Source organism: Labrus bergylta, chromosome 8 (assembly GCF_963930695.1).
Source record: "Labrus bergylta chromosome 8, fLabBer1.1, whole genome shotgun sequence".
Classification (NCBI taxonomy): Eukaryota; Metazoa; Chordata; class Actinopteri; order Labriformes; family Labridae; genus Labrus; species Labrus bergylta.
This window is the reverse complement of record NC_089202.1, coordinates 9,593,965-9,615,236: the sequence shown is the minus strand read 5'-3', so window position 1 is coordinate 9,615,236 and position 21,272 is coordinate 9,593,965. Positions and strand designations below refer to the sequence as shown.

General features: G+C 38.5%; 1 protein-coding gene across 3 annotated transcripts in view; it reads left to right on the top strand.

The window, feature by feature from the left end:
- Nucleotides 1-5,168: 5,168 nt before the first annotated feature.
- osbpl3b (oxysterol binding protein-like 3b) overlaps nt 5,169-21,272 on the top strand; it is a 33,016-nt gene continuing 16,912 nt past the window's right edge. Inside the window, exons 1-3 of one of the 3 annotated variants that reach the window (XM_065958337.1) lie at nt 5,169-5,348; nt 17,303-17,451; nt 20,720-20,836. In XM_065958337.1, coding sequence (XP_065814409.1) covers nt 17,356-17,451; nt 20,720-20,836 — 213 coding nt within the window. In that variant the 5' untranslated portion in view covers nt 5,169-5,348; nt 17,303-17,355. Of the gene's footprint in view, nt 5,349-17,299; nt 17,452-20,719; nt 20,837-21,272 lie in introns of all 3 variants that reach the window. The other 2 variants (XM_065958336.1, XM_020637432.3) reach the window with 2 other exon arrangements.

The window sequence follows — 21,272 nt, the reverse complement described above, 5'->3', positions numbered from 1 at the left end:
TGCATAGAACGATTTAGCAAAGATATAAGAGGTACCAGTTTGGCTACATGGGTCGCCAAAGCTGGCATAAAGCGAAAGTTACTTACAGGAGCTTTAAGATGTAGAGTTGGTCAAATTCCATTTTTTTTTTAAACGGTAAAAAAAAAAAAAGAAGCAGTTTGCTCGGATTGGATTGGTCAAAAACATCAACATTGAGAAAGATGTTAGGACCATGAGGTTATTTTCTGCAGACATGTGATACAAGCATCTGATCTGCCTGAAATACAAGTATGGAGGAAGTATAATTGCTAAGTCTGAATATTAGAGTATAATACCCCCCCCCCCCCCCAATCAATTGATAATGATTGATGTCAATCAATGGTAAATGGTAAATGCACTTGAGCTTAGGCCTATATAGCGCTTTTCTATTCGCTCTAGTAGTCCTTAACTTCCTTAACTTTTCCCATTCATTCTCTATGGTAGTCCTTATCACTACGAATGTAATATACTTTTGGCCACTACGGAGATTTTGGGGGCGCTGTTTCACCCTTTTGGTAAAGGTAAGGAGACCCCGTTTGAGTGACAGTCTGACAGTCAGTGCAGCGTCTTCATCAGAAAGTTAAGAGAACTTCGTCAGCTCGACACTTTATCACCTTTTTGTTATGACTCTGTCAAAAAGTCCATCTTATGAGACGTAAGTATGCCTAATGTTTTCAATAACTTTATTAATAATCCTCATTTATATTGTGAAACCTGTTAAATGATAGTTTATTTGTTGTTTTTGTTTGCTAACGTAGCAAGGTAGTACATTAACATTACCTTTATACTGTTTTTAACTGTAAAATTAATGTTATTTCATTTGATTATTGAGCACGACTGGATTAAATGTCAGTGTTTTATATTTCTCTCCTGCTGACAGATACAGATAATCCTCTTTGTTTGACTCTTTCACGGTTTTTATTTATATAAAGTTTGAAACGTTTCCTTCAATCATATGTTAGTTCATACATTCTCATTGTGAATATTTGTAATGTAGTTTATTTTAAAGTTCATTTTTAAATTAGACTTTTTTGTATAGAACTTTTCATACCACAGAAATGTATTTGTTAATGTTTGGGGGTATTTTTGAATTAATATCAGAGTACATGACTATTTTAAAGCCTGCATGTGAGATTGGTTTGAATTAAAAAGATTTTATTTTAATTATTAGGTGTCAGAGAAGTATTGTATTCTCCTATGTATATCAATCTATCTGTCTGTCTAGTGTGATATCCATTGTTTTTTTGTCATTAGAAATGCAGGAAACACGACTAACACTGTTCATATTACAGGATGATTACACTTTGTTTAATATGAATATGTATTGTTTTTTTATGTGCACAGAAGACAAAGTCACCTTATTTCTGATTTGTCAAAACAAACAACTCTTTACATTACCAAAATCATATTTTTAACCCCAGTTGAAATACTCATAAAGTAAAAACAGTGTTAATGATCACTTTGTATGACTAACTGTAAGAAACCACATTAACAGACATATGCTTTATTTTTCAGACTTTCCAAGCCAGCTCTGCGCCCTGTGTCCCTGAATCCCCCTCTCCCCGTGTAACCTGCTCTGGTCCTATAAAGACAGGACGTCTGATATGGCCGGACAGTCAGCCTCACAGTCAACCGGACAGTCAGCCTCACAGTCAACCGGACAGCCAGCCTCACAGTCAGCCGGACAGCCAGCCTCACAGTCAGCCGGACAGCCAGCCTCACAGTCAACCGGACAGTCAGTCACACAGTCAACCGGACAGTCAGCCTCACAGTCAACCGGACAGTCAGCCTCACAGTCAACCGGACAGCCAGCCTCACAGTCAGCCGGACAGCCAGCCTCACAGTCAGCCGGACAGCCAGCCTCACAGTCAACCGGACAGTCAGTCACACAGTCAACCGGACAGCCAGCCTCACAGTCAACCGGACAGTCAGTCACACAGTCAACCGGACAGTCAGCCTCACAGTCAACCGGACAGCCAGCCTCACAGTCAACCGGACAGCCAGCCTCACAGTCAACCGGACAGCCAGCCTCACAGTCAACCGGACAGCCAGCCTCACAGTCAGCTGGACAGCCAGCCTCACAGTCAACCAGACAGCCAGCCTCACAGTCAACCGGACAGCCAGCCTCACAGTCAGCCGGACAGGCGGCATTAGGCAGCCGCACAGTCAGCATACCTGTCACAACTCTTCCTCAAACTGCTTCCCACCCTCCAGCTGTGACTACCCCTCAGGAGGAGTCAATAAGCCATACATTTTCCTTGCTCACCTCTCCTTTCTCAGCCATTTTGCGTTCCTGTTTTAAAGTAATTTGTTATATGAGGGTAGGTGACGGCTAGCTTGGGCTTTATATCGTTGGTCAAATGCTGTGAATGCATGCTACAATTATTAAGGAAGCCCACCTGATAGGTCAACAGTCAGCATGTCAAGTGTGACTGTGTGCCATGTGAAAAATAATAATTGTTATTTCTTGTGTCAGACTGCGAGGTGTTTATAGCACATGTTTATAATGTGGTCACAGTGAGAACTTTTTCTGCTTCCGGGAGTTGACTGTTTATCACTGTGTTTAATAAAATATCTAGAAGGTATTTCTCTTACTGTTTTTTCTTGATATTTATGGTGAAAAAAAATCAATCAATCAGTATTTGTAAAGCGGCAATTCATAACAAGTGTTGTCTAGAGACGCTTTACAAAAGAGCTTACGGGATAATATGCAGGAAGGATTTCTCCTTTGTATTCCTCACGTTCCTGATGTCCACACCTCCTCGCCGCTGAGGTCGGAGGTCGGAGCAGGAAGTGCATGAATGATGACGGCACAGTGTGATGGTGGAGGCTGGGCAAGGTGATCGCTCTAAATTTACTCAGGGACTGTTCTTGTACATTTCATTTTCGTTCACGTGATATCAATTTTATGTAACCTGAAGCATCTACAGCAGTAAAATGCAACATGTACATAAAAGCAGCCGTAATATTGAAACAAAATAGATAATCTGATGATCTAAACTGATATTTAAACACTCGCTTGAATTCAGAGCTTTAACTTCTTTTGAGGTATTTTCAAACTGATTTATTCGACTGAAATTTGACTTGATATAGTCCTTTCATAAGTAACACTGCAGCAGTATTTGGGGACATTTTTATCTTTTACTTACAATTATTGAGAGTAGTAACAGCTACTTATGGGAAAGATGTGAGACACTCAGTGTAGTCTTTTATGAATTCATTTGTTTATAGACAAGACATAGTTTATTATAATTATTAAATTGAATTAAACATTTAATAGTAACATTATTATAATCTTATCTTCCTATCTTTACTCATGATTTGTTCCACAGTAGGTTGATGCATTTCACTTTAACCAGCTCGTGTAAAATGTAGTGAATTATTCTGGTCCAAATATTGGATTTTGTTTTGGGTTGAGCTGGATTCGAAGCCGCTCACACCTGAAGCGCCTCCAGTTCATAGATTTGTCCTCTACGGTTATACGCGGCTGGCCTCCGCGTCACACCCATCCATTCACACCCTTTCACACACTGATGGTAGTGATCGCTATGTAGAATCATCCATCAGAAGTAACTAAGAAGTAACTATATTATATAACATTAGCTATGCAGTCATGGTTAATGACATGTTTAGTTTTACAGATATCTTTAGTATTACTAAGGCTCTTTAAACTGGTTGGCACAACAACAAAAGAGTGACTGGGAAGGCTGTAAGACTTCTAGTATGCCCATGATAGAAGACAGTGATTCATATTTTATGCCCAACAACATTTTAAACTGGTAATTTGACTTTGTGTTTGCTCAATATTGTAGAAGAAAACCGTTGAGCTAATTTGCAAATATTGTTCTCTTTGGTTCTATGCTTTTCATTTGCAAAATTCATTAGAGCTCTGGATGAATTATACAATAAAAGCCTTATATAAGGCTCCCATAAGCCACAGCTGATTGTGAGGGTAAAATAAAAGACTCGGCCTTCAAAGCTCACTTCTGTGAGTTCACTATGCCCGCACAGTTCACAAAGAATATTCAGCAGCAGGAAATTCAGAAGGCAGCACAGATGAATACTTTGGTCTTCAGTGTAACCATTTTAATTTTACAGAGGATAACACTTGTATGAAGATGATTCTTCCCCCCTCCAGATGTGACACAGAGTTCATCACAGAACATTGTGCTTGCTGTGTTATGGAATCCATCTCTGTGTTATCCGTGCTGCAGTAACCATCTAGGTCGCCCCTGTGAAAGGAAAAAAAATGCTCTTCTTCTCACATAATCTGTTGCAGGCAGGCTGACTCTGTGAAAAGTGTTTTTGTTACAGCGAGTCCTTGAGCAGCAAGCCTGCAGCCTTGAGATGTATAAAAGCCTCATTCATGATGTTGGTTTAACAGCTGAATGTGCTGGTACTATTTCTCCATGAATATTGCAGAAAAACATCTGAATTTGTAATGCAGACACTTCTGAAAGGAAACCAAGTCGGTGAAAGAATACGTTTATTTTGTTTATTTTATGCCACTGTTGATGTAAAGCCAAAAAGTAAAAATGAAAAACTTGCACTTGTGTTGCCTTCAAGGTCAATTACCAATCCATGCTGTAGGCCATATGCTAAGTTGCTGAATCAGAATGTAATGCAACAGATGATTTATCTCTTTCACTAGGCCTACATGCTCAATTTCTCATTTTGAAAATAAGAAAAGCTGTGATTCATAAAGTTGTCCAGCAGGTGGTGGTAGATCATCAATTTAAAATCTGTCACGACTGACTCTGGATTCGTTTCTGATAAAAGGTTTTGTGGTCACTTGGATGATTTCGACATCGTGTATTTCATTCATTTATAAATAAACTATTCGACTCCATTTCCTCGCTGGACACGAGGATTTAATAGCTTACGTAAATACGTTAACGCAATAAACAGTAGGCTAATACAAAAAAAAAGGCCATACCTTAAAGAGTCACGTGCGTTGTGATGAGATTGAAAGTATGAACAGTTCATGTCCTTGCTTTTGGGGACCTCCAAAACGCGTCATGGAAAAGATGCGGTCAATGACGCAAACTCCGCCCCACCGGGGCGTCACGGTGCTCTGTCCTGCATTTTAATTGGTGTTCGATTCAGTCAGTCACGCACGGCCTCCCCCCTCCGTACAGCGGTGGAAGCTGATGCTTTACACACGGGCTGAATGCGGAGGGTGCATGTGTGTGCATGTCAGGCTGGGGAGGACGGGGCTGCATGTTCAATAGCTTGAGGGTGTTTTTACGAGCCCCTTTGGGTCAAAGAAACAAACTGTTTCCAAACATCTCGGCAGTCATCACCTGGGATTGACGTGTAACTCGGTCAAGGTGAGTGCGGATTTTTCTCTTTCGTTCTTATTTTTTTTTTTTTAAACCATCTCAGGCGTTTGCCCTTGGAAATCTTGTCATTTTATTAAGTAATGTGCATTTCAAAGTTGCACTGCAGAGGTTGTTTTCCTGTTCTCTGAGGCAGCAGTAGCCTACACTACTGAAACATTGTGCAGCAGTTAAATAGTAAGCTGTTAGAGTGCTCGGTGTAAATCTTAAAAGTGAAACAAGCCAGCATTTAAAAGCATTTAAAACCACTTTAGACACTGGGTGAAACTCTCTTTTATAATATGATGGCTCCAATCAGTCTCCATGGAAACTCTGAACCCCTTTCCTCTTCCTCTCCAGACAAGCAGAAACGAGTTTATGAGGGCAAGTCATCTGTTTGCAATTGAAAACTTTGACAGGCCTCTGCAGTGCTGTATAGAAAGCTTTTAGTTTGACCACAGGCTAAAAAAAATCGTGAACAGAGTGCCTTTACGAGTAGCTGTAAACACCGCTGCGTGTCCGACCACAGACAGGATCGTTTTTCAGATTGAATCAGCTCTACATCGCATCTTACCCACTACACAGTGTTTGGAACAATCAAAAAAGAGGAATTTTAACACGTCTTTCACTATACAGATGTTAGATGTAAAACATTTTGAATGACAATTTTCAGCACAGTATGCTAAAATTCTAGCCTATGTAACTCAAAGTCATTCTAATTGTAGCCTAATTACTGGGCTTGTGCCAAAACTTTCCAGGCAGATGTCTCTCCTAATCCTTAAATATCAGCTTGAGTCTAAGTGATTTTGTTGATTAAGAAATGCTATGGCTCACATGCAATGTTGATTGATGATTTAGGGATTCACACAGTGTTATCTCAGTTCTCTTGGTTGTTGTGTCAACAGTGCGGACAGAGGAGGCTTTTCACTTTGCTTGGGCTATGTGTGTTTTGGAAAAGTGGGTGAGGCTGAATAGGGGCTACTGAGAGATCCTTTAGAAAAGCCTGTCATGAGGCACAGCTTGCCTCAGAGTGGTTTAAAAGGAAAAGGGGAAATACATGAAAATAGTGGAGAAAATGTTAAAGTTGTTGAAATACCCTTTAGAGAGTATGCTGCAAATGTTCCTGTTTTTTTTCCATTGTCACAGCTGTTTTCACTTTTTTGGCTTCTGAGGGTTTTTGTTCCTATCACACCCAGTTCAGGGATTCTAGTCCAACATAGAATCTATCTATCTATCTATCTATCTATCTATCTATCTCTACCAACAAACACTTGATTTTGGTAACACCACAGAGACAGAGGATGTAGGATAGAGCTGTACGTCATGTTGAAGGCTATTTCCATCACATAAAGTAGTGTTATAAATCATGCAGCAACATGTGACACATTGCTCTTGGCTCTTTGCACTCAGCAACAAGTGAATACTGCAGGAAGTTAATAAATAGGACCTGCAGAACAGCTGTTGTGAGCATCTCATGTAAATAGATGGTGTCACCTCATTTTGCAGTATAGGCCACCATAAATAATTTACGCTGTTTAACTAAATAGATGTGGTTTGACTTTAGTAATAATTCAGGAAGTTAGTAATACCGAAAGTACACTATTGGAACGTGTCCATTTTCTTACAATTCAAATTCAACTTGAAGGAACAGTTCAACATAATAAAAGAGTTACACTTGTATCAGATTAATAGGATCAAAAGTAGTTAGATGTGTTGTTTGATTATTTTCCTTTCAAAGTGGCTTGGACTGTCTTGTTAGAATCATTTATTTAGTGGCAGGTTTCTGCTCTTGTCCTCAGCCTCCTCTAGGAGAGAGAGAGAGAGAGAGAGAGAGAGAGAGAGAGAGAGAGAGAGACTAATTAGGAGCCAGAGTGGCTGAAGGAAACATGAGGGTTGATTTCAGTTGCCAGTTATCAGCATGAAATTTTAACAAAAGGCGACACAAGCAGATACTTTTAAAAAGAGATAAAAAGAATGCATGTTTTCACTGAACTCCTCCATACAGTCTTGGTCGTTTGTTTGGTTAGGGATAAATAATTGCACATGTTAACCATCTTAAAGGACGCTAGCTCTGGTGTACTTAAATAATGTAGGCCTCAGGTATGACAGGTTTTCTCACTGGCTCATTTTTCAAATAAGAAAAGCATTTTTCAAAACATTCAGCTCAAACCTCTGAACAATTAGTTTCTCCCTCTCAACAGATTAGAATTTCTCATTCATTCAGGCAAATTGCATCGTTTTGGTACGATGTGTGCAAAAGAGTAATCACAATTCTCTACAAATCTGCACAGATGTCCTTTGTTTAGGGCTCACTGATCAGAACGGATCAGCTGATTCTCAGTTAAAATGTCAAACTCTTCACAACCTTTACATTTTCTTTCGTGATTTGAGCCATCACAATAACTGTCCATTCAGTCATCAAAATGGGTCAGACAGACTCCATAAATATTCATAACATGGGATCTTTGTGATGTCTGCTAAATTGGCAAATGATCTGACAGTATAGGTACTAGGAAACACATGGGTGTCGTTTTGTGTCAAGTCTTCTGTATATGACTTTATATGGAAGACCAAAGTTAGATTTTTTTATATACAGGACGTAACAAATTGTTACACAAACAGATGAACTGCACAGATGTACTGAGCCTTACTGCTGTGTTGTACAGTCTGGATCTGTCCCAGTAAACTTTTACCTAATGTTGAAATCTAAATCTAAAATGTTCAGTATGATACAGAATAAAGTAGCATTAAGTGAGTCGAATAAATAATTGTACCTACAGTAAGCAAGAAATGGAGATTTAATATAAGAAACTTTTCCAGGGCTGACTGACATGGTGACGAAAACATCACAAAGATGAGAAAAAGCCAAAACATTTTGACCAATACAACTTTTTCATTTTGGTGGCAGTGGCCAATAAACTGACACAACCTTAGGTTTTAAAACGTAAATGTAACTTTTGAGGGGATTAACTTCCTTTTGCAAACATGCAACAGAGTTTAGCTGTACCATGAAACTGTGACAATTGCACCACAGTTTAGAGAATGTTAGGACTGTTTAAAAAAATGAGCCAAAACGATTGAGGAACAACTGTAAATATTTTGTTCAGCTAATACTGTCTCTTTTCATTTCATGCTTACATTTTAGAAATGAATTAACAGGGAAGTCAGCCTCATCTTGAATGTATAGCATTAGCTAGAAGCTAAAAGATGCGATGTTAGCCTGTCCTGTAGTTACCAGATATTTTAACGTCTATGTGGATTTTAATGCATATTTGTGAATTTGTAAAATCTCCCCTGCAGGATGAATCCTAATGACTCTAGAGAACCCTACACTTTTATCTAGAAGAGCACTTTAATATGGCCAAATATTAATATAATATAATATTATAAGCACAATCCTTTTGATTCCCTTTTTTATTTTATTCTTTTGTATTTTTTTAAAGTCTCGGAAAAGTAATAACATGTCTTTCAACTTCTCCTGCACGTGTTTAGTGCAACGTGTATCGATGTTAGCATCCTTATGGATTAAACTTTGATGATGAGCCAATCCTGATACTCAACATCATGTAGCATTGTCACTTTGAGTTTGTTAGTGTGCTTTAAAGGCAATCGTTTTGATAAATATGTACACTTTCATGGAGCTGTAGACACTTAGTGTTGTTGTAAAACAGTGATAGCTCTCATGGTTTCATTATTGAAAATAAATTCTCAGACATGAAACTGTCAGCTTGTTAGCCCATTTCAGTCATAATGTTGGTTAGCTGAAGGGGTTAAAGAGTGTTTTAGTAATAAGTCAGTAAAATCAGTTGCAAGATAAACCGTTTATCTCGTTTTGTTTTAGTGGAGAGTTCACTCTGGCATGATGTATTCTCTGCAGTATATTAATCGAGCCGACAAATCGGTCAATAAAAGTCTACAAATAGAAATAAAAGACCAACATCAAAGAACTGTGGGTGAGATGTGATCAAACTGCAACATGAACAACACACGCTGCAAATCTTCAGTCAAACCACAAACAAACAAGCTGGTCAGCTGCTGTCTTTTTGTCACAGTGAGTTAGGAATGCTGACAGAGTTTAGGCATGAAGTAAATCTTTGAAGATTTGGTAACTCTTTGCAGTCGGGCAGTTTATCTCTTTCTGTCCATACATGGACGGTAATGAAAGACGATGCCATGTCTAAATTTATCTGCACTCCAGGGACTTAGAGATTGCTTCTGGCAGTACAGAATTTTTCTCAAGTTTTTGTCAATGTATTGTTTTTTTGGCCTACTTTGGGGGGGCCATGTCCATGTACCCTCTCAATGTCACCACCCTCTGCTTTCTGTCAACACATCTATGACTTGATATGAAAATTGCCATTAAGATTTTGCTGTTTCATCTTAATCAGAACAGGGGTTGAGTTTTAAGTACAGTAATCCTTCATTTTGGAGAGAAAAAGCATGATCGCTCTGTCACGCAATTTGCCGCAGTAAAGTCCAGTGCGTTCGTAATTTTTTCCCCCCACCAGTTCTTACAGGGAGTGTAGAAATAAACTGTGACTCCACTCTGCGTCCTAATGAGATGGTGTTGAGCTATGAGGCTGTCAGGATCCCCCACACTGTGAATTTAACAAAAGAGGGGACCTCTGTCACTCTCGGAGCAGACCAGAGAAAAGAAGTGAGATAAAGAGAGGGAGGGACGGGGTGTGGGAGGAAAGGGAGCATTTCAAGGATGTGGTAGATTAACAGGATGCATTGTGACCTCTTTTTTAGACTGTGTGCTTAGCCTATCGTATGTTTGCCAGTTTGTGAATGAAAAGATGTCCTCTGTGGTGGGGACAATAGAGATAAGGCTAAGTCAGAAAATGTTTTATCAAAGGGTAAACAATGACTAGAGGGCTTTAAACTACAGATTCATTCATAGAAAGAATATTGGTCAAGTTTGATGCACTAGAATGATTGTAGGAATTTTATAAAAAAATGTTAGGCAATAGGGATGTAACGACCTGTCCACACAACGACCACACAATTAAAAAATCAATACAAATATGGACAATTTAAATCGATAGGACAGAAAAATAGATAGTCATACTTTTTTTAACCATCTTCTAAGCTCAGGTGTAAAATCTATGTCTCATTTTAATGTGAGTGTATGATGGTGATCAGAAAATGGACAAAGCAAAAACAGTGTGCAATAGGATGATATACTACATATACATACACTTATACCACAGCCCCCCGACATGATGCAGCACAAATGGTGACACTGCCAGGCTCGAGACACCAGAACTTAATGACATACACGCGGAAGTGGATTTGGAACGCTGCTCGCCTTAACGAGTGCAAGAGTGATAGAGATTACTACTTGCATTGGTGTTTTAGAATGTGGACTGATTAAGAAGTAAGAGCCAGTTGTAATGACCCAATTTTTCAAAACCGTGAATGAAAACTTAAATAAGAGGACGCAAAGTCAGTTGTTTGAAAGTTCAGTGTCTTCTAAAAGCTTTCTGTGCTTCAATGCGACAAACACCCCAACCCTGATTGTTTAAAGACTTTTTCTCTGTTTGTGCTCCAGAAGATTTGTTTTAAATAAATCCTTTTACTCTAAAATAAAAGTTTTTGTTTTTTTTTAATATTTCAAATGTCACCTTTAATAGCCCAAAGAAAAACATTATTGCATTTTTTTTTAAGAATCCAATGTATTCATAACTTCACTCAATCTTTTTCTTTTTTTTTAAAGGAAAAAAAATCTTGGTCAAATCTTTTTGTGAACCCAATAATATCATGATAGGCTTGGTATCTTTTTGTGAGTTGAGGGTATTGTTATCCTGATTCCCTATTAAGAAATCATAATCAGTGTCAGCCTCTTAAATGGTAGGTGTTGCTGTTTTTTTGTCCTTTTTAAAGGGTTTGGAACTGATGCTGAACATTACGTTAACACTGAGATAACTGGAAGCAGAGAGATACTCTCCCTGCTTTAAGCCCGGCCTGCATGCTTTTTGGAGCCGCTCTCCCTAGCCTTGGCAACCTTTCATCAAAACATCTTAAGCAGATCAGGAGCAGGCGTCACCATCTGTTTGTCTCTCTCAGAGAAGGTGTCTCTGCACACACATTAGACGTGGGATAGGAAACATTATCCTGCTTGATCAAGAGATGTATGAATAATACATCTCTTGTTAAGATGAAGCATTTTGATCCTTTGGACTAATGGCTTCCTGTTGCTAACAGCTGACCTGTGATATGGGATGTACAATATATTTTCCCTGATTTTTTCCCCTGGGAAAAGAAAGAGACTTTCCAGACTATGGGTTATTGTGTTATTGTGTTAAACTATTTCTGAAAACCCTTCATAGGTTGACAAGTTCAGTCAAAATTGTTACTTCTGCTCTTCCTGTGATTGCAGTGCACGTTGAAGGACCTGACATGAGCTCTGATCACATCAGTTATGATGATGGCAAAATCTGAGAGTTATTACTTTCATTTTTCAATCGCATGTCTGTCCCACTTCTGTTATCTCCAGTCAGTGCACAGCTATGAGCTAATGATGCTACAGCTAATGATGCTATCATCATTTCCTGAAATTGCGTACTGAAAATTATGAGACACCATTGAAAGCAGTTTGAGGAGGATTCAATGGTTCAGTCTGGTAGTGAAGTAATTAGATTGATCTTTATCAATGTTGCTCATTCAATGAAACTGAGTTTGTGTAATAATTTATTGTCTTCTGTCACAGTTATTTGGCCGAATGGTTGAGGCAACCTTTTGACCGAGTGTTTTCCGATATCACGGGCATGTCGTCACCGCGTTGGTTAAGCTGAGCAACATTTTGGCATGTTGATTCATTTGTATTTTTGAACTCTATAGACATGTGAGCTTGGCTTGTTACTGCCCTCAATAAAGAAATGTAGACTAATAAAAAACATAGTGTAGTGTGTAATCACACTACTTTTCAGAGCAGTATGATAATATTGTTTTCTGCTAATTTTTGATCCCACCCTTTCCGTTGAGCCTGTAATGTCAGGCTTGTAAGGAAGAGTTGTTCTACAATTCAATAATGAAATAACAAAGACTAAGTGGCATCATCTAAGCAGGGTAATGCACAGATGTAATACAATTACAGTTATTAAAGTGGCAAGTTTTAGATGCAGCCCTGTGTGTCTCATTTGTGAGGGGCTATCGGGAAATAAACTTCATGAAAAAAAGCTAACAGGGAGAATTATGTGCAGCTTGTGATAGGTTCATCCGACAGAGGAAAATCTAAAGACAATCAAAAGTGGCGGTGTTATTTGGATTTTATCCAGATGGATTGAGTGCAGCGTCAGAGGAAAGGTAAAAGGTTCCTCTATTTGTCTCATCACAATTTGCTCCGCGATTAGAGAGCTCAGTGTAAAGAGAAACAATCTGTCAGTGACTGTCTGGTTGACACAACACAAGGTTAGATGTTTGATGAACCCACAGGCCGTTGGTTTTGTCAAAATGAGGGAATTTGTTCCAGAGTTAAGTGGACCTTAAAGGCAGCTTTTGTCTCCAGGAGAAAATCAACCGGGATATACTTCATTTTGGATAATTATATTTGATCAAACCCGCAGGCCAAACCTCAGAGGCTTTCAATTTAGACTGAATTGAGGATAAAAAAAAGCAACCAAACTTGGCGCGAGCTGGTGGCCTGTTAGTTGGTTGGTACGCCCCATGTACAGATGCTGTGGTCCTCCAAGCAGGCGGCCCGGGTTCATATTCAACCTGTGGCGCGTTTTCCGTATGATGTTCCCCATTCTCTCTCTCTCAACTCTATCCATTGTCCTGTCTCTACATGAAAGGCAGAAAAAGCTCCAAAATAAATCTATGAAAAAGCAACAAAATATAACCTTGAAATTGTGATATAATTGATCTCTCATTACAGGATTTTACAGATGAAATGTTGTAAGACATTGTATATGTTTTCAATAGTTGACTCGTTCCTCTTCTAAGGCCATGCCTGCCTCTCTTGAGCTGCTTTAGAGGGAACGTTTTTTCTGTCGTTAGTAAGCTCCAACGTATTTGTTTCACTCCTTATAGAAGTTTACCACTCACTACTTTCACTTCCTGTTTCTGGGTGGTGGGAGGCGGTTGAAACTCTTTTCTAAATGAATTTCTTGAATAACTGTGGTGCATCAGTGTGTGCTGTCATTTTCATACAAAAATGACAACTTTTCCCTCAGAAAGCTTCACTGTGGGAGATAATCCAAGCGACATTTATTCTGATGAGTCACATCCTGATGATCCCTGAAAGCCTGTCAGGCTTTACAACTCTTTAGCAGACTCTTGAGTCAGTGGAAGGACAGATGAACATCTGCAACATGAACTGCACAATGTAATAGAGGGCTTTCAGCCTTTGTAAATACATTAGTTCAGCTTAAAAGGACATTAAACCATCTGTAACTTCAATCAAGATACATAGCTGCACTAGGATTTGATGACAGTTCTCTGGTACGCCTGAAACAGCTAAAACTATCAGACTTTGTGATCCATACGGGAGGATGTGCAATTGAAAAGGCAGAAATGTTGCCAGCTACTAAGATGTTTTTGTCTACTACGTGCAGACATGTATAGTTAATTTGCAAAACTATACATTAAACTCATACCTCCAGGGAGTATGTTTTTATATCATATATCAATATATCAATAATAAGATGCTAGGTTCATGAGTAGGGGGGGAATCACAGGGACACTTACGATATGATACAAGACGATACATTTCGTGATACATGAGCCAAAGTAATAATCCTACCTTCATTAATATAGTTTGCAAGATAATCATAGAATGATACATAACAGTATCTGATTTCATTGAAAGATACAGAGGTCTTTTTTTAAAGGGAAAACCCAGGATTAATGTTAATTTCACACCTAATCAAGCTTCATCTCTAAAAACTCTTCACCGCCATCTGACATTAGTCCACTAATCTTTTGTTCATGTTATACCTCATTCATCTTAGCTCCAACACGAGAAGTCATGAAGAAGCGGTGTGGTGAGTCAGATTGCTAGGGAAATTTGAGAAGTGAGAAGTGGTGTTGTATCAGATGAAAAGCTGTCTGTTCATGGGGGGGGGGCACCCGTTTAGTGGAAGAATGAATCATGGAAGAAGCATTGGATACATACTGTAGATAGATTTACACTAGGACTGTCAGACATGCACGCTCAAAATACGATTATTTTGAATTTTAAAAAAAAGAATTGTTAGGCTTTTATTTTGAATATTTTTTACTGTCTCTTAAGCTGAGAGTACTTCAATTTCTGTTTAAAATCAACCCTGCTTTTATTTTGAAATACAGTAAGGGCCTTCTGATGGATCGAAGGTTATTACTTTTGACTTGTCAACTGAGCTGTCTAGGTGTTTTAAAGTCAAACACTGCAGCAGTGTCTTTTCCATCCCTGTGACTACAGGGAGACACAGCAGAGGCTAATCCATGGTGCACCTAAAGGGACTAAAAGCATACGATTAAGCTTGTTTAAAATAATTCATGCATTAATTTCAGACCTTGATTAATTGTGATTAACTAGTTAATGGTGACAGCCCTGATTTACACACATTTTGTGTTTCATAAATCATAGTTGTCCTTATCTCACTTGTAGTAAATTGCATTCAGAAACATTTGAGGTTACAAAAAAAAGTGTGCTCTCCTGCTGATGGGCTGTACTTTTTGTTTTCCCGGCTTTGATCTATTGTTGTGGCTACATTTAATGCAGCATGGTCTGTCAGTGAAAGCCTGAAGTCCAAACACAGAGCAGTGGTGTAGGCCGAGCTGAAGGATGGAGGTTTCAGATAACTCTGCCTTTGTCTCTCTCTAACACAAAAGCCTATGGCCATTATGCAGCACAAAGTGTGTGGATGCAGAGCAGGTAATGTGATTAACCTTGCTGCTGCCTCAGAGTGGTTGTCAACAAATGGCATGTCTCATTGAGTTTTAGCTAGCAGGAGATGCTGTGGGTGTGGCCATCTACTAGTTTTACTGGTAGAAAGAAAATTGTTCATAAAAAACTAGAAATGAGGTCAACTTGTGTCACAGTATTCATCGATTGATGATTGCACTATACACAGTGTTACAGTGTATAGTGTTTCTATTGTTTCAATTTATTTGTTTTAACCGTCATGGACGCAGCTAATTGTGTGCAGCTCTGGAAGCCGTATCAAACTGTAGCATACTTTATCGAAGAAGAAATCCATGAAATAAAGCAAAAATGCAAAAATGTATTATAGTTTCTCCAATACGGCAAAATTCTGCTCTTATTTATTGTATTTTATCTTATTGTTAATAAAGTATTTTTTGGGCTCTTGTTTCACTTTGGGCATTGAAACTTGATATCGGAACCTGTTTTTCAGTTTGTAGATTAAATGATTTATAAATTAATTGAGTAAAAACCGATTCATCTTTTATTGAAAATAATAATAAGTTGTAGCCCTATTAGATATCAGTATTATTACTTGATGTGGAATGTCATTTGACATATCTAGATGCAAATTCACAAAATATTAATGTTCAAACATCTTCCCTAATTCATTTGGAGAAGCATTTCCTTATTTTACCAAACGACCACTCTGTGAAAACATAGTCAATGCTCTAATCCAAGTACAATAGAAGACAACAATGTGTTCATGGCTTCGTCTCTTAGAATCATGCAGATTTTCTTTTAAACAGCAATGAATCTAATGATACAAAAACCACACTAGATCCCCCAGAGTGACCACATCTTCCATGTGTGCCATTATGATTTACACAAACACATCGTGCCTGGTCGGGAATTTCCACTGTAGACATCCTGTCGCTCACAGTGCATTAGCGTGATGTGGCTCTGTGTGCTGATGTGGTAGAGCAGGCACATAATGTTAATTAATCTGAATTGTGGCAGAAGACTGGAGAGGTTGCTATTTCTTATAGAGGCTTAATTATTTTCACACTCACTGGAAGTGATGATATTACGTTTGTTTGATGATGTCACTTCATCAGCTGTCACTCAGTGACATCTATTCAAAACTTCAGCTTCGCATAGAGCTGATACTCACTGAGAGGAACCATATGTACACTGCAAAAATTACTTCTTACCAAGTGGGTTCTTCTCATTTCTAGCTACAAATATGTTATTAGTAATATAAGCCACATTCACCCGATGAGTACAGATAAACATCTTATTTAAAGGTTGGCCTGGCTGAATGGCTGTAATAAATAAATATAGCTGCATCTATAGCTGCCAAAATGAACTGAAGTTTCTTGAAATAAGATACAATGTCTTATTTCAAGAAATTTAAGTACAGATTGCTTGTACATTACTACAACACTAATACTTATATACTATTTATTAGTAAAGTATTTCATTTATTTAACGTAAGGTACAATACACGTTGTACTTAACATTTACAATCTATTATAGCATGTACAAACTTAAGGTCCATTTTTTCCAGTGTTTTGTATTTAGGTTTGTTTATGGATTGTTTAAAATGTTTTTAACATTTAAGCACCTTAAAAATAATTCTACTCTTAAAACTGTTTACTGATTATGGTGCTGTAGTTTTCCCAGAGTAAACATTGTATAGACTTTTGCTTGTACAGCATTAACTTTGTCTCCTCTACTTTTAGTCTGACTACATCTTCAAACACTGTTGTATGAATATACGTCTAGTAGTTGTTTTAGGTACATATGATCCTTTAATGCTGACAATCTGCCTGGAAGAGTGGAAGACATGAATGATTCAAAGCTGCAGTCTCCTCACTTTTAGACGCACAATTTACAGTATGTCCTTAAGTCTTGTCTGTCAATTTATTTTGCTGATATTGAGAACATTTATGCGTAGCTTTTCTCAATGCATGCAATATTGTGCTTCACCCTCGTGGGAAATGGGATCCCTCAACATCCTTATGCATTTTTCAGTGAGATGATTTAAATGGCTTTTAAATGGCTTGACTCTCCAGTGAGACCGCGCCCTAATCTTCACCCCTTTTTCTCTCAGCAGAGGAATGTGCCTGGCACTCAAGTCATAGCCTGCACAGGCCAATCTGCAGCAAGATGGGCTCAGAGGAGCGCAGTTCAGCAATGTCACAGAAGATATCTTCAGTGTCACGCAGCAACAGCAGCTCCTCGTCCAAACACGACAGCCGACAGGTAACACACACCCACACACCAGCTGTGGACCTATCAGGACTTGTTACAGGTCTCCAACTAATCATGTGTCTCCATCGTGCACTGTTGCTGCTTTTCAAAAAAGTCTCTGTCATCACATTGCATTTACAGATCCTTTCCCTAGTCCCTAAGTTTAAACTATTGGTCTCTCCACATTCTTATTGTTTGATAAAAGAGTAGCACAGCCACTGCCAGTCCACAGGGATTCCTCTGTGTCGTGGGAGGATAAGGACCTAACAGTAAATGCCTCACCATACAAACTAACTTCTGCTGATAAATCCTGTGGTTTCTTCAGATGATCTAGCTCCCAGGCTATAAAAAAAAACATTTGGGCTTCTCTTTGCATTTTATTTCATTAGCAGCAAGGACAAAGAAAGCTGTGAGCACAAGTCAGACTTTCTCACAGAGAATGTCCACCACTGTCTCAGTCTCAGACCACTGCCTGCAGCAAAGAGTTGATGTAAAGAGCAGTTTAATGACTCAGAGGCAGTTTTGCAACAGTTTCCCAATGGAAGCTCTTTTGCACCCGAATAACTGCGTATTAAGTCACTATCGGTATCGACACATTTTTTCACAGATGTACGGCCAAATAATAGATTTATTCACCAGTAACATAGCATTTCATTTGAGTTTAAATGTATTAAACTAGCAGAGTGCGCTTTATGGATTACAACAGGCATTATCACTCTCCAGTGTCAAGCGATGACGTACGTACCACAAGTGTTTGATAACTGCATTTGAGGGATCAACACAATAAATTTGTATATCTATATTTATCTCTACTGATAGAACTTAGATCTAAAAAAGATATCGGCCGATATATTGGTATCAGATTTTTTTTCCTCCACAATATCGATATTGGTATCGGCCCAAAACTACCATATCAATGTCCCTGTTTCTAGACTTGAGGCTAATATAAACTTCTATACCACTTGTTATAACTTAATAATAACATCAAGCTACATTAATTAATTGTTATTTTTTATGTTAGACCTGAGTAATGGGCACTGGTTAGTGTATATAGTTTCACATTTTGGAAGGATATGATTCAGTCTTTGCACAAACTGTCTGCAAGCTTCAGCAGGAGATACATGTAATTGGATTGGGGAACATTTTTGATTTGTGTTTGCTTTTGCTGATAGCCATCCCTGTAAACATGTTTCCTTGTCTGTCATGTTACTGCTTTGACTCTGAATGCTTCTTGTGACCTTGAAGAAAAGTGCTAAGGCAGTGTATGACAATGACTCATCGGGTGACTGAGTTCAAGGGAACTGTGATGAGCTTTCAGGGAAAGAGAAAGAACCAACAAGCCCCGCCCTCTCCATCCACCAACCCCCCTTCAAAAATAATCATTCATTTTAGACGGTCTCACCTCCAGCAGTCCATCCTCTCTGACTGATCCTGTTTGTTTTCCCTGAACTGTTGTACTGTAAGCTGGAACAGTCAGGGACACTCTGAAAACAAACACAGAGTCATCGCCGACCTCACAGCTCATCCCAGAGTCCCTGTGTTGAGCTGTGACGTGAAAGTCATTTGTGTTTTAGTTTTTTGTCTCAGTAGGTTTCATTTAAGTTATAATCTTAAAATACTCTATTACTTGTCTTATAATTTAACACAATAGAAGCAGCTGCACCCTTTGTGATAATTTCTATCATCAGATAATTTGTCTTTAGTTTAAAAAAAAAAAAAAAAGTGGTACAATATGTCCCTCATAATATCAATGTATGGTGACATAAAACAGACATAAGCAGCTAGGCCTTTTGTTGTTATAGTTGGAACCAGTAAATGTTTTGCTTGTGTAGTCCACAAATGACTCCAGAAGTTTGCGATTGCACTTCCTTTAATGTGGGTCACCCTTAATAAAACATTTCATCCAATCTAATTGCAGCACCAGTAAAAAACTAACAGTATCCATACCTTTTTTGAGACCACAGCAACAGAAATACAGCGTAATAGATGTATTGTTGTTATTACCTTAAACTGCCAGAAAAGACTCCTGAACACGGTCTACATCTACAACGTTCGGTACTGAAATGCTTTGACCGTCACCTCCTCTGCTCTCAGTCCGTTTGTAACATAAACATAACTATTGTCTCTTTATGAGACACTTGAAAGGCTTGAGAAACATTTGACCTGTAATTTAATCACAGCGGATCTCATTATTTCGCCCACTACAGCTTTTGTTTTTTAGTAACAGAGATTTATTTTTTTTAATAACAGAGATTGTCTAGTTTTAAAACATGTGTTATCGAAATCATCGACGTATTGGAAATTTTGACAACCTCACTCCCATCTGAGTTTGGGTAAACAAATTAACAATAAAACCACTTTCCTGATTTAATTCCATATTGGCTCCTTTATATATTTTATCCCCATTTATCAAAACAAAAATGTGACCAAAACACTGTAAAGTGAAAATTTGAACGTGACTCCGTCTCATGGTACACCGCATCCAAAAATATTGCATAATGAGTTATTTACCAGACACACCCACAGTAAAATCTTATAAAGAATGCATTCTAGTCATTTCTGTTGTCATCATGATGAATGTGGAATAGTACATTTTACTCAATCTTACCTCCCGTCTCATAAAACTGTTGAAAAATGATGATTTGCTAACATCAACAAAGAGCCACAAAAGGCATTATACAATGTTTTAACTGTTGATAAATAGTGCTGGTTTCAACAAGTAACCTGAACTATGTGCACATGTGTCCCTTTGGTGATTGATTTTAAATGTTAACTTGGTGTATGTCCTGTTCATTATACAAATGTATTCTCTAACTGTTACTGATATCTAACTGATATACACTTAAAACCATATAAAAAACATTTGAATGTATTTGATGTTTTTGGCCTGAAATTCCTACCAGGAAGGTACATGCCGATCTGGTTTGGTTTATGATGAAAAATCATCTAAATCTCTGTATTTGAGGGGGATTTATATTTGAGCGCTCTAATCTCAGTCAGGAAATGATTATTGTGAAGAGTGAGATTAGAACGGTAAGCTAATTTTATAATGTGACCATGAGGTGAAAGAGGTCTGTATAGCCTAACACAGGACATCAAACCTAATAGGGCTGCATTTTCCTCTCAGCTGACAACACATAGAAAGGAAAATATTACAAAAATGCGTTTCACTCTCACCGCCATTTTTTTATTTGATCGCATGTTACTAAATCTCCTTGCAACTAGTTGAGTGTCTGCTAACCTTGGTCCCTCATCTCCTCTGTCTGTTCTCTGCCCACAGGACAGCTGGGAAATAGTGGAGGGCCTGCGTGGAGGCTTCAGCTCTGTCCTGGAGCCACAGAAACAGGAGGGCTATCTGCTAAAGAAGAGAAAATGGCCCATGAAAGGCTGGCATAAGGTATAATCCAACACTTGTGAGGTCCTTAAATGACCCATATTACCTCACCCTGCTCATCCGTCACAGTGACAGACTTCATAATTTATTTTAAGGCGTACCTGACAGCTGAACATCATCTCCATTTCCTGGTTGTACTCTAAGCTTTCCAGCTTCTCTTTTACAAAAAAAAAAAACTGCTGACATGACTCTGTGTGTGTTTTAAACTAATTGAATGGGCTTATTGTGTGGATGGTTTCAACCACAGAGGAGTCACATGTGACGTGGGTCAGTGTCTCTTCATGCTCGGCCTAAAAGCTTTCACTGGGATGATACACTCGAGACATCTTGGTGTTTCTTTCCGATGCATTAGCTGATGGCCTGTTGGTTAATAGAGCTGTATGGATTTAGTATTGACTTACAGTCAGAGCGTTGTACTTTCAAAAGTCAGATTTGGGTG